The 13,751-nt window shown below is 52.2% G+C and overlaps 3 protein-coding genes across 3 annotated transcripts; 2 read left to right on the plus strand and 1 right to left on the minus strand.

Moving 5' to 3' along the window:
- Positions 1–301: 301 nt before the first annotated feature.
- BU26DRAFT_502828 (uncharacterized protein) lies at positions 302–3,938 on the minus strand (the record flags this gene model as incomplete). The annotated part of the gene is made up of 7 exons (XM_033826658.1): positions 302–430; positions 506–1,183; positions 1,230–1,575; positions 1,625–1,776; positions 1,826–1,855; positions 1,905–2,226; positions 2,281–3,938. 7 exons carry the CDS (start codon positions 3,936–3,938, stop codon positions 302–304), a joined length of 3,315 nt encoding a protein of 1,104 aa, XP_033687351.1.
- Positions 3,939–4,465: 527 nt separating this feature from the next.
- Positions 4,466–5,314, plus strand: BU26DRAFT_502829 (uncharacterized protein; the record flags this gene model as incomplete). The annotated part of the gene is made up of 1 exon (XM_033826659.1): positions 4,466–5,314. One exon carries the CDS (start codon positions 4,466–4,468, stop codon positions 5,312–5,314), a length of 849 nt encoding a protein of 282 aa, XP_033687352.1.
- Positions 5,315–12,767: 7,453 nt separating this feature from the next.
- Positions 12,768–13,593, plus strand: BU26DRAFT_529477 (HAD-like protein; the record flags this gene model as incomplete). Its single annotated transcript, XM_033830902.1, has 3 exons — positions 12,768–13,199; positions 13,244–13,377; positions 13,434–13,593. 3 exons carry the CDS (start codon positions 12,768–12,770, stop codon positions 13,591–13,593), a joined length of 726 nt encoding a protein of 241 aa, XP_033687353.1.
- Positions 13,594–13,751: the final 158 nt, after the last annotated feature.

A 13,751-nucleotide genomic window follows, 5' to 3' on the forward strand; every position in this document is an offset into this window, starting at 1 on the left:
TGGTTCTATCGAGAGGGTCGTCATTCTGGTTGGCGATGCTGGTCTGACGGCGTTTTGGGGCTGTTTGCCTTCTTTCCTTGCATGCCATAATCTTAGAAGTCAATAATGTCTCTCAATTAATCATGAAATACTCAGCGCGTTTACTGTAAACCGCAATTCTTTTCTCCTCAAACAAGGTTTTTCATACGTCTCCTTCCCAATACCCCGAAGAAGAGAAGGACAGGGAGAACGCGCCACGTAGTTGATCATTGATCAACCGCAATATCAACGCAACAGGGACAAGGTGAACGCAAGACAAGGACTACAGCAGATCCCGTCCTTGACACTGACGGAATAGAAGCCAAAGCTGCAATAAGACGGTCGCATCGCCTCCATGTGCAGAAGGTATCTCCTCTAATCCGCCGCTTGGGCGCTTTTCCTCGCTATCCTGCTACTGAGGTTTCGTATATTGTTCCTGCAGACGCGTAAGATACCTATACTGTAATGTATTAGGACGGGAGCTTACCTTGAGTCTCTTCACCAGAGTTACAAAGGCCTTCTTCGAAATATCATCCCATGGTACCTCGGCAACCTCCAAGGAGAGGGGACGATTGTTTCCAGGCTCTCCAGGCTCAGCTTCCTGCAGAAATGCCTTGAACTTACTTTCGAACCAATCTCCGGCCCGTGGATAATGATCATTTGATGCGATCTGTCGAAAAGCTTGCACCATATTCTGTCTGTGCCTGAAATACGCTGCCGAGCTTCTGGAGTCCCCGACCGTTCCACAAAGACCATCGACGATCCTACCGCAGAGTAGCAAAACGCTCGCCAAGCCGGAAGCTGCAGCGGTTGCGACGGAACTGCCCGACTCATAGGATAGCGTTGCCCCATCGCTGTTCGTGAACGGTATGTTTTTCCCGGGAAACAGGAAGTCAAAGAAGCTCTCGTGAACCCATGCAAGCTTGTCCCCGGTGCTCGATGCGCCGCCGATCCGGATACATTTGCCGGAGCCACCAGGATAGCAGGCATCCTTCGAGCTGAGACCCTGATCACTTGCCGAGCAAAACATCAGGATATCCTTTCCTTCAGCTTCAGCGAGTGCTTTGTTAAGCCCAATCAGTTTCTTGTTGTCGTGACTATCGGTTTCGATCGTCCAACTCATCGATATCACATCCACATCGCTATCAACGGCCCATTGAACGGCCTGTAATATTTAGCATCAAGAAGGGCATGAAGGGAGGGGCACCCACGTCTGCCGCCGATTTTGCCGTTATATGGCGGCTCCCGCCGTCCAGAGTTGGATGCTCATCCAGTCTCGCGATATACAGACGGATGTGCGGACATATTTGGGATATCAGCGTTGCCATCCGCGTCCCGTGTTTTCCAGAGGGTACAAAGTACGCATTCATGAGATCGGTTGAGTTTGGATGCGGGCAAAACGACTTTCCGCCTGCGATCAACTTGTCATCGATCGTGTCCATAGACGCGTCGAATCCGTCGTCTATAATTGCCACCTTGACTTGTTTTGATCCTGCTCCCGGAATGTTGCGTAGGAAGCTGGCGAAGTCCTTCATCACTTTAATCCATGGATTCTCCCTTAGCAAGGTCAGTACCCAGAAACAGAGACCTGCCTTCTAGAACTTACTGGTGAAGCGAAGCTTCAGGAGTTTGGAACTCCGAAGCGTAGCTAACCTCGTTGTTATCCAGGACGTGGCTGACTGAAATCTCTCGGCGATGCTCCAAGCGTTGCTTGAAGGTAGAGATGTATTGCGTCAAGGTTTTCAGATCCTCCTGCCCCTTATCTCTGTCAGTAACTACATCTATGAAACCCAGTCGAGGAACCTACCTCTCTGATGAAGAGATTCACCGCTTTTAGCTGTGGCTCATTTAGCATCGGCAAAACAGTATCATGCCTTAAAACACACCTTTGGGAACTTTAAATCATCTAAGAACCCTTGGTCACTAGCCCAGCCCATCAACACGGCGTTTTTGCCGGATGAATACAGTGATATCTCTCTCACGATTCCGGTGGATCCACATATCACATCACTACACATATCCACCTTTTTCCAGTCCCACACTTCGATATCGAATCCACCCAATGCTTTGCGGATGGCGTTGTCGGAGTGTGCTATAGGGCCATCGTCAAGGACGATGACTTTGACGATCTTTCGTGCGTCATTCATCCGTAACCAGTTGAAGATGATTTTCATGTCGGTCAGACCCCCACGAGGCTTCTTCGGAGATCTTTTCAGACTTGTTAGCCACTCAAAGGAAGCGGGTCTAATGGGGGGTGCCTACTCTTTGGAGCGCATCAGTTGCTTTGGAGTCTCAATCGTCATTCTTGGCAAAGCAACGTATTTGAGAATGCTCTCAAATTGCAAGTGATTGGCCAAGCGATCAAGGTATGATTGAGGAATCGACGGATGTGGGAGACCCGCAAGGTCAAATTCGATGTGTCTCTCTGCAGGATGGCTCAGCTGGTATCGGGATCTGAATCTTTGGCGCCTACCTTCACCAGGATGGTATAAGCATCGCGTGATGCGGTCCCGATCGAACTCGTGCACGCAATACGATCTGATGTAGGATGCAATCAAGTCTTCGATGAAGACCATCCTAAACGCCCGCTCCCACTTATCTGGCTCTTCGTCCTCGTTTGCAATGTTCTGGAGTGCGTCCCTGACTTCATCTGAGTTCCTCATAAATCTTTCTCGCTCTTGATAAGGAGTTCTTCCTGCGTTGTTGCGATGTTGCAATGCCGCTGGGCACTTGTGAATCAAAAGTTCCACAAGCTCGTCTGTTTGGAGTTGCGAATCCTTTGGCATTTGCTCCGTGGTGTCGGCCCCTCCCTCTACATTTTGCGCGGACGCCACAGCTCCCTGCACACTCCGATCGGACGTTACAGCTCCCTCCAAGTTCTGTTCAGACGCCAGAGCTCCCTCTACACTTTGCTCGGACGCCACAACTCCCTGTACACTTTGGTCGGATGCTACGGCTCCCCGCACACTTTGCTCGGACGTCACAGCCCCCTTCACGCTCTGCTCGGACGTTACAGATCGTTGTACACTTGGCTCGGACGCTACAGCCTTTGTGGACGAAGCCCGATAATCTGAACTACGACGGTGTTCGAGCTCGACTGTTGCAACTGGCTCCAGTGCTTGCACTTGGTCCTGAGCCCTTCTTGAGAATGCATGCTCGAATTCCTCGCACTCCACAAGCACGTCATTGATGTCGTCCGTGCCAACCTTTGCCCTCATCGCAATATGAAGTGGTGTGTCGCCAAACTCCCCGCACTTGCCCTCGAGGACAGACAACCGGCTCTTCGCGATAATGAGACGAACGAATGGTGAGGCGACTTGTATTGCCACATGTAGAGCATTGCCCCGCGGGCTGGTAAGTTCCAAGACCTCCGGTAGATTCTTCAGTCCATCCAATGTGAGGACCGCTTCAACGAATGGGTGGTTCTCTTCAGTCAAGGCAAGATGTAGTGGAGGATATCGCAGGAGACCGGCGTGTTTCAGAAGTCCGTAATAGTCTCGCAGAAACCAGGGCAGGAAAGTCTTCGTTTCATGAGCACTCCACGAATCTTTGCTGTTCGCGAGTTCGTGTAATATGTTCTCGTTGCTGCCCACTTCTTTCCTGAACTCGTCGTGGTATCGTGTCGTGAAGTCATTGCGTTGCTTCTTGAGGTTGCAGGCCCGTGCTTCCTTAAGAACTCGTTTGGGATTGACGGAATGGGACTTAACCTGGGGCTGTATGTATCGGCCCTTCTGCGACCTTACTTTTGCATCGCCTTGGTGAGGGCTTCTTTTTGCATCATCCTGGTGAAGTTTTTCTTTTGCATCGCTCTGGTGAGGTTTTCCTTTTGCATCGCCCTGGCGAGGTCGTTCTTGTGCATGGCCTTGGTGAGGTCTCATTCCATCTGACTTGCCACTTGACAAAGTCGCGTTGTCAACCATTTTCAAGCCGGGAAGCGCTCAAGATAATAGCAAAAAGAGAATGAAATCACAAGATCGCATACAATAAGCGGGCCGAGGCAGTGCTAAAGTTGTCTGTGTAGAGTCTTAAGTCTATGCCCAATTTGCAGCGTGGAAGGTGGCACAACTGTCAGGTTCGCGATCTCGATCTCGGACAAATGTGGGAAGAACACTGAAATTATCACAAGACCTATTGCGCAACTGCTTCATGCCCAAGCACAACCGAACCTGCCTATCCCGGGAAATTGTACTCACCTGGGCAACTTAGACCAGGATCTTGAGGAGGACCAGAGTTATTTGTAGAGCACGGAGCGACCCTGTCGTTGCTTAAACCATCCACAAACCCCTCTCTGTACTCCGACGCTTACTATGAGGTAACGGTCGACGGGTGAATCCGGGCCCGGTTGATTCCCTCACAGTGAGTCGCTGCAGAAGCAGGTTAAATTTGGACTTACCTCTCAAGAAAAATTCTCCAGTATCACCCTTTTTGATCAAGCAGAAGAAACGACATGGATGCTGAATTATTGTTGTTGCCCCAAGGAGATGAGGGCACCGGGTTTCGAACGAAAAATGCCCCTGGCGAGAGGTTCCGTCGCGTGCTCTTTGATCGCGGCGACGCATTGATTGCGAAAGCGACAATCATCAGTATAACACACGGTACTGTCAAGAATGACGACCTTGCGACCCTTCTCGTCTTCGAATTCCGCTTTGTGAGCAACAATCGGTCGCGAAGATTCATCCGAAGCACCATTACGATTACGTTCGAAGACGCCACGAAAGGCCGAAACGTACCTCCTGAGGTTTATCGCATCGCCCCTGAAGGAAGGTGCGCCCTGAACAGGACTGAGACTATGAGGAACACCAAGCAGACTGCGAATGCCGGCGTTAATACTGGGACGCTTCCCGGCGTCGGAGTGGACGTTGGCTACGTTTGGGAGGTGGAGAAAAGTGAGACACGCGAACATTGGACCATTTTCACAGGGATGAAAAGACAGCTCGGAGACTGTAGGGAGGACAACGCAGTGATCTGGTCTATGGAAGAGAATAACGAGAAGAAAGACGGCATTCCAAGTTTTGTTCGGACCGCAGTTCTCCTCCGTCGCAAAGAGAACGAACCCTTCAGCTTCACCGTCAAGATCCGCACCGATGTCGACTTTGTCAGCGAAGTCAAAGCTCTCTTTGGCCTAGAGAAGGCGGATACAATTGATCCGGTGGAGATTGATCCGGAGATTGATCCTGAAGATCTGAGGGTGGAGAGTCTGGGGGCGGGCGGCGCCCATCTGCCGGATCTGGACTCTCTGGATTTGGCTAAACAGGCCGCTGTGGAGGTTTTGACACTGCTGGATGCAACTCACTAAGTGCGCAAGTTCGCCATGGGTCGAGTGACCTCAACGGTCACCTTAGGCATATGCGGAGGGGCTGTGTTTAATGCAGTGTTAGGTTCCAGCCCGCAAAGCCAATCAATTGCTTTCAATGTACAACATGTAACCGTTTCACGATATGATGCCATTGGGTTCACATTCGCCCGTGCGCTGCAGTGGGCTGCCTTGAGTGACTCACTTGTGCCGCCGCCGCGAGGTTCGTCATGCTACTGTCCGAGCTCAGCCTTGGCCACTGTCCACTCCCGACCATAGACATTACTCCCACGCTGTCCTTCACTTCAGCGCTCATCACGATACCAGCACCCACAACATTCCCAGCAGTCAAGAGAATATTTGCACGATTTTCAATCATATTTCTACAATTCCACGCAAGCTCCCCTCCATCGGTCAAAAGGGGAGCCCCGTTTGGTACACTTGGTACCCCAGGTAGACGACAAGTGCTCATGGATGCGTCATTGCAGTAGGTTTTGAAATCACTCTCTCCCTGCGAACTCGGGGGCTGACTCACTTCGAAGCTTCGTGCTCGTGCGCGGCCTAATCATGGGTCCGCCGCCTAAGGGTGTCGGATCCGCAAGCAGTCTGCTTGCGGAACGATTCCCACAAAGCGTAGTTCACGAATACGACTTTCTGGATACAAGCAGCACTAGCAAAGACTCATATCAACCGCTCCTGGTCCGAGCTCGTTGCCTTCTTGAGGATTTGTCGGCCAAGAGGGAAAATCTCCGTGTATGCTTTCTTTGAATACTTTTGAGAAGCTGCTAACATTTGGATACCAGGCACGACCCATCATATTTATCTCTCACAATCTGGGGACCCTGCTCGTCCAACAGGTAGAGCGCACCGTTTACAATAGCCTGAAACTAGAAGCTGAGCCAAACAGATGCTTGTAACGGCGGAAAACATCTCGAGACATCGCAAGATTCTGGCGTCTACCTGCGGAATTGTATGTCAGATTTGCACAATGCGTTCCCGCTTGATCCCATTTGAATTAATGCAGCTTCTACAGGTATCGCTTGGTCCCCGCTTAGAACCCTCTAACACACAGATGTGGGAGAACGAGGTGCTACATCTCATAGCGATGACAGAGTTTAGAACATTCAGCCCTCTTCGAATGCTGGAGGATCTTCCCCTTTCGGTCGAAGAACTTCGCTTGCAATTTTCAGTCGTCACAGCGGGAGTGAAGATAAAGTATTCGCATGAAGACTCAGTTTCGAATGAAGTAAGTCCCCGACTCGAATTTAAGTTGATACGGCGTCGCACTGAGATGGTCTAACATTCACAGTCAAGTGCTCGATTGGGGCTTGCCCCCTCCCGCCTTGACGCCTGGTGGTTCGAGGTGCCGCACAGAGAGGCGGTAGATCTTTTCAACCCTACGAGAGCATTTGCAAACGCATGGCCGAAAGGTGGGTTCATTCCAGATGCATTTAAAGGGGAAGCTGACCCGGCGATGCAGTCGACTTGATGGGTCTTTCCATGCTTCTTGATGACTTCACACACCAAGACATGGAAGTGCATCGGCTGAAAATTCCTATTGCGACACCTCAGCTCAGAAATTGGGTTGGTGAACTTCGCCAGTTCACGGAATGGCGGGAATCAGCCAGCAACCAGATCCTCCGGATTACCGGACCCTTCGCGTCGGGAACTTCGAACCTCGCTCTTCATCTCGTAGCCCAAATGAGTGGTGTGGATTCATCACCGGCCGCAATCACGTTGCATTTCGCGTTCAACGAGCAATTCCACCGAACACGGACTCTTAGGGACATGTCCTTATCCATGTGTTCCCAGCTCCTCTCTAAATGCCCGGGCCTCTACAAGAGATATGGAGATCTGTGCAGATCCCTTCAAGCGCCAGGCATACTATGCGAGGAGTCTCTCTGGGTCCTTCTTCATGCTCTCCTGAGTAGTTTCCAAGGAGGGCAGATTACTCTAATGATAGAGTCTATCCAGGAGGCCGACATCGACCATCAGGCGCTAGTGGCAAAACTGCAGGATCTTCTGGTCGGTCCATCTTCTGCGGGAAAGATTATTGTTACCGCAGAACTCTCGGAGCAGCCAGATCAACTGGACTCTTGCGCGGATATATCGCTATTCAACTCCGACCTCCGTTCTGGATACATCATGCAATCCGGCGGCGCGCAAAACGACCATATTGAAAGACACGTTCCTAGTGCCGAGCTACTCAAGTCTCACTTGTTTCCATTGTCAACCGCCACTCTGACAAAACGCCTACAAGACCCTGTAGCCTCGTCCTACGGGACCTTCGAAAGCTTGCTGACTCGGTTTCGAATTGAAGACATTACTTGGGTTCATTTCGCACTGCAGTGGATCCTTAATTCACTGACACCTCTTACAATACCCCAATTGACCGATATCGTCGTATTTCAAATGCGGAAGAACACATCTTGTCTACCAGCTACAATCCGAGACAACGACTTGCGACTCAGTATCTGCGAAGGCCTAGAAACGATTGAAGGAGTGTTCATTGAGACAAGACACGATTTCGTATATCCCGTCAGCTTGGTGTTCCGGCGTTTCATGCTGGACCGGGGAAAGGGACTGAGTGAGGACCCGAACCGTCATGATAGCCTTCTCTGCGCCTGCATAGATTTCATTGAGCACAAGCGGAACTCGCCTACCACTGAAGGACCAATGGGAGGAAAAGAGAGGGATTGGGACTTCCTGGGGTACGCTTCCACCTTCTGGCCCGAGCATTTCAGGCAGTCGAATGGAAAGAGTGATGCGGTCCAGAAGGTCCAAGCCTTTCTAGAGAAGAAAGAGAACGTGGACTTTCTGGGCAAGTGCTTCCAGTCATACCAAGATGCCTGTTTCCATGTTTCAAAGGACATCACTGCTTTGGAGATTGTATGTCATTATGGAATTGTGGAACTTGTCGAATTGTTCCAACGCCAAGCAAAGGATGAAGTGGACAAAACTGAGAAGCTCAAAAGGGGCCTCGACACCGGTGCTTTCTATGGACACTTAGACGTTGTCACAGAGCTCCTACGACATGGGGCAGTTTCGGATCGGGCCCTGGGTCTGGCTGCACTTGGTGGGCATCTGGCCGTAGTGACGAAGCTGCTTTCCACAGTTCCAAGCGTGAATGAGGGCGACACTGAGGGCTTTAGCCCGCTTCATTTCGCGGCAGCAAGAGGTGACGTCAACTTGACAAAAATTCTCTTGGAGGAGAAGGCGCAGCCAGACTGTCGGACGAAAAGAGGATCTACACCACTCCACTTCGCTGCGGCTAACGGCCATTTCGAGACGGTACGAATCCTCGTCGCCAAAGATGCCGATATCACCCTCACCGACGGCCGAGAATTTGATGCGCTGAAGCTCGCTGCGCGATCAGGGTTTACCGACATTGTTCGGTTCCTTGCCCAAAATGGAGCTGACGTATCCGGTCCAAAAACCGCTGAAAAGACGGCTCATAATTCGGCGACGGAATGCAGACACGAAGAGCCAAGTCGTGTCTCTGTACGCAGCTATGCCAACGAATCTTGCACAGACAGTGCCGGTTGGACCCCACTGCACTTCGCAGCAAATGGAGGTCATCTCCCCGTCGTGCGGTACCTCACTGAGCAAGATATCACTGACGGGGGCATTTCCTGTTCGGCGAAGACCTCCAATGTCTCTACGGCGACTGAATTTATCCGTTTCGAAGGCACGTTGCCATCTCCGCTACATCTAGCGAGCCGAAACGGACACCTCGATATCGTCCAGGAATTGCTTGGTCAGCCAACATACCGCAGAGCACCGGAAATATGCGTAGCTCTCTATTATGCCGCCCAGGAAAGCTACAAAAGGGTAGTGGACACCCTTCTAGGCCAACATTGCGCAGTTATCGCCCGTAATGCAAACGGAGACACAGCATTGCACGCTAGCGTCCGCACTGCGGATGACGAGATCCTCCTTGCCCTCCTCAAACGATCAAAGATCGATGTTAATGCTCGCAACCACAACGGCTGGGCTCCTATCCACGAGGCAGCGCATCTAGGAATTGTCGGCATCTTCGACACGCTCAAAAGATACGGCGGAGACGTTTCGATTTCCACCCCGGATGGAGAGACCCCACTTCAAATTGCCGCGAAAGCTGGCCATGCCGAGATTGTGCGGTATCTGTTGTCGCAATCCCCGCGGGCCGTTGATTGCAGTGCAGCGTTTATGCTTGCGGTCAGAAATGGCCATGTGCGCGCTGCAAAGTCCTTGCTTCGGTATCATAAGAGACGTTCGCAGTATAGGAGTGGAGAGTCGCCTCTCCATATTGCCACTGGAAACGGTCATGGTGATATGGTGCTCTTGCTACTCCAAAACAGATTCCTAGCGGATACCCTGGAGTGCTCTACAACCCCCTTACACCTGGCAGTTCTCAATGGCTCTGAGGAGATTACTGAAATGCTTCTGAAAGAGCACGCTCGTCCGAACTTGAAAGATGAGAATGGAAGAACATCCCTCCAGCTTGCGGTGGCTATCAATCCGAATTTGACGATAGCTCGAAAGCTTCTGGACGCTGGAGCTGAGATCGACGCAACTGATGCGGAAGGCGAAACTCCGCTCTTTACAGCTTGCTACGATGGAAAACAGGACTTCGTTGAATTATTTCTATCGAGAGCTCCCAAACCGGATGTGAACCATCGGACCACGTTTCAGGGTTGGACTCCACTTCATGCGGCATACGATTGTCCAGCTATCATCCAGTTGCTGCTTGGGGCTGAAGCAGATGATACTATCGAGACATCCTTGGGGAAGACGCCGCTCGACATAGCTTCGCGAGATGGCGAACTCGAATCAGTGCGGCTATTGTTGAGCCATGTTCAAGCGAGGCAAAACAGCCATCTTTTACGTAGAGCTGTAGCACATGCAGCTACTTGGAACGAACCAACTGTTTTGGAGCTACTGCAAGACCACGGCGTGGGCGTCCAAGCTGAGGATGAGCATGGGACGACCGCTCTGCACTGGGCAGCGGAAGAGGGCCAAACGCTCAATATGGTATGGCTAATCGACCGGGGCGCCAATTTCCGCAAGCAAAGCAAACTGAAAGGAACACCACTGAATGCTGGCGCGATGTTTCCAGAAGTGGTGGAGCTACTTCTCGATCGAGCGGTTAACCCCGATGAAGAGGGCGGTCGATATCACACACCCCTTCAGGTAGCCGCTATGTCCGGGAGCGTCCAAGCGGTAAGGATACTTCTGGACCGGGGCGCTGATCCGAATGCGGCTGGCGGATTCTTTGGAACACCATTGCTGGCTGCGATTGAGAGCGAAGAGGAGGAGGTCGTGGAGCGTCTCCTCTCTGCCGGAGCAAATCCGAAACTCCGTGGGACGGGTGAAGAGGGATACGATTATCCCCTTCATGCGGCCGCGAGGAGCGGAGCCCTCGCGATACTGCAGCAACTCATGGCAGCCGGTGCTGAAGTCAACCGCACGGGCGGAAAACACGGATCAGCCCTTCATGCGGCCATTGAGGGAAGCTCTCTGCCATGCGTAGAGTATCTGCTTGACCACGGAGCGGAGGCGAATCTGGAAGATCCGGAGAAAGGAACACCAGCGATATTCGCAGCCAAGACGGACGATGTGGAGATTCTCAAAGCAATCGTAAACCATGGTGGGAATGCGAACTTTACGGACGAGAATCATCGGTCATTGCTGGCTCATGCTATCACCTGGAAGGTTGATGAGGTGACAGAGTTTTTGATCGGACTGGAGAGTATTGACCTCAGCTCGAAGGACATCTTGGATTGGAGTCCGTTGTTTTGGGCGGTCCGAACGGGAAGTCCGTATGTCCTAGAGCTCATCAAGAGAGGGGCGAACATGGATATCCAGGACTTCCAAGGCATGACACCGCTTATGCATGCGATCGCTATCGACCATCTTCCAATCGTACGCACACTTCTGGAAAATGGGGCTGACATACGCATCAAAGACACCCGAAGCCGAAGCGCATTGTATTGGGCATGTCTGAGGGGTTGCCTCGAGACCTTTGAAGAAGTACTAAAAGCTGTCCAAAAGACCCCCATCTGTGATGCGCATGTTGCGTCAGCTCTTCGCGCAGCCGTGACAGCGAACCGGCCGCAGTACCTCCGCATAATTCTCGAGAGTAGGAGGATAGATCCGAATGTTAGCGGCCCAGATGGTTGGACGCCTTTGCTCATCTCGCAGATGTATGACTTTCCAGAACTAGAGAGACAGCTACGCGATGCTGGGGCGGGCCACGTGACGGGACCCTTTTCGCTTCATTGCCCAAGGGCGTGGCATCAGGAGGACAGACTGGTAAACCTCTCCCTAGACGATACTAAGCTCGTTGTGGAAGTGAAATGTACGTATAGAAAGGGGATCGTTTCACCCACTTCTCTAATTGCATACTGCAGCACCGCGGGACCCGTTCAATAATGCTGCACGAATCAGCACCATACGAGCAGACAATCCCATGGTACCAACGGACTCGAAGGGGATATATTACTTTGAAATCCACATACTGGAGTCGCCCGGGTACGTCGTTTATTCCGCCCTCGCGTAGGCTCGTCTTATGGCTAACCACTCCGTAGGAGAATGGGCGTGGGATTCTGTGAGGAGTACGTTGAACTGGGCACTATGGTGGGCGAAGCTAAAGGATCATGGGCATATTACGATTTAAATGGCAAAATTGGGGCTGAAGGGACAAAGTCCGAGTATGGGGAGTCGTACGGGCGGGGCGACGTCATTGGCTGCGGTATGAACTTCAACAAGAATATCGCCTTCTTCACAAAAAACGGTACGGTGATTGGTAAGACACACACTCACTCATGATTCTATCGTCCCAACTGAGTATTCCAGGTCAAGCTTTTCCTGAAATCCGAGGGAGGCTATACCCAGCCGTGTCTCTTGCTACTTGGAGCCCAGGCGGGCGCATTTCCGCCACGTTTGCCCCCGGGCAGTCAAAGAATGGCTTTTGCTTCAAAGGCCCGTATACATCAGGGGATACTCTGATTCCCCCGATCATCCCGGACTATCGCGGCTCCAAAGTCAGTCTCTTCCAGAAATTGAGCGGCTTCAAATATTGCACGCAGTAAGGCGACCTCGAGAGGGAGAAATACGCGGGAAGTTGAAGGGATTGTTGGTTGTTGGAATGGAATACGGGGCTTTTCACGTGATTTCCTTCGCTTCCGGTAGCGACATGTGCTGGAGTTTATCACGTGCCATCTGGGTAGCTTTGCTCACTCCTTTTCTTTCATACATGCAAATCTTTAGGGGCTTCTCTTTTTGTTACGACGTGTAGGTTTTATAGTTGGTAATGCCCCGGCTGTTGATTAATACGCTGTCACTGTTCGCAATGATGGCCCGGAGAAGCCGCTGCCCCACCTCAAGCGGAGTACCTTTATGACAAACCCACGAAACTATCGTAAACATGGCCGCACCTTTTTCTCTAACAACCAACCCCCATCCCTCTCATACAATGAACCCCGCCAAAAAGCATATCGTCTTCGACGTCGTCGGTACCCTCGTCTCCTACGACTACTTCTTCACCGCCATCGACGCCCGTCTCGGCCCCGCCCTCTCCACCCACAACCTCCCCGCCAAGCTCCTCGGCTTCGCCTGGCTCGAGTCCGCAGAGCGCGAGTACACCTACCTCTCCCTTTCCGGGAAATACGTCGCCTTCCGCGACGTCTTCAAAGCGGTTTTCTTCCGCGTTCTGCATTCTGCGGGCGTGTCGGAACCGCGGCGCGTGGCGACGGAGGGGGATGTCGCGTTTTTGATGGGGGAGTATCGGAGATGTGAGGCTAGAGATGGTGCGAAGGAATGTGTGGATAGGTTGGTAGGGGAGGGGTGGACGGTGTGGGCGTTTACGAGCGGGGAGCGGGAGAGGGTGAAGGGGTATTTGAGAAGGGTGGGGTGGCGATTCGTGATGAGAACTTGGTGACGTGCGACGAGGTTGGCGTTGGGAAGCCTGAGCTCAGGGTTTATGAGGGGCTGAAAGGGAGAATGGGTGTTGAGGCGGAGGGGGTGGGGAAGCTGTGGTATGCAGCGGCGCATGCTTGGGATGTTAGTGCTGCTGGGAGAGCAGGGTAGGTTCTTTCCGGGGCTTGGACAAGGGAATATGAGGCTAATGAGTGGAGTGTAGGTTTAATACGGCGTATTGTACGGTGCTGGAGAGGGAAGCTTTGCCTGAGATCTTCGGCAGGACAGACGTCATGGCGGATACGCTGCCGGAGCTTGCGGACAGAGTCGTTGCCAATACGACCTCGCGCAGCCTTCCCGCTGGGAGAACGGACGGGTGTTAGTCTACTTCAACAGCTTTGGTAGCGCCTTCCCAAACCACACCGCATTCGGGAACACCCCTGTGCAACGCCGCCTTCGCCTGCTCCCACTCGCCAACCGTCATGGCTTGGCTCCAACAGCCGGGCTTTCCGGTACACCTTTTCCCTTGCCCTTTGAATTG

Source organism: Trematosphaeria pertusa, assembly GCF_010094035.1.
Source record: "Trematosphaeria pertusa strain CBS 122368 unplaced genomic scaffold BU26scaffold_4, whole genome shotgun sequence".
Taxonomy (NCBI): domain Eukaryota; kingdom Fungi; phylum Ascomycota; class Dothideomycetes; order Pleosporales; family Trematosphaeriaceae; genus Trematosphaeria; species Trematosphaeria pertusa.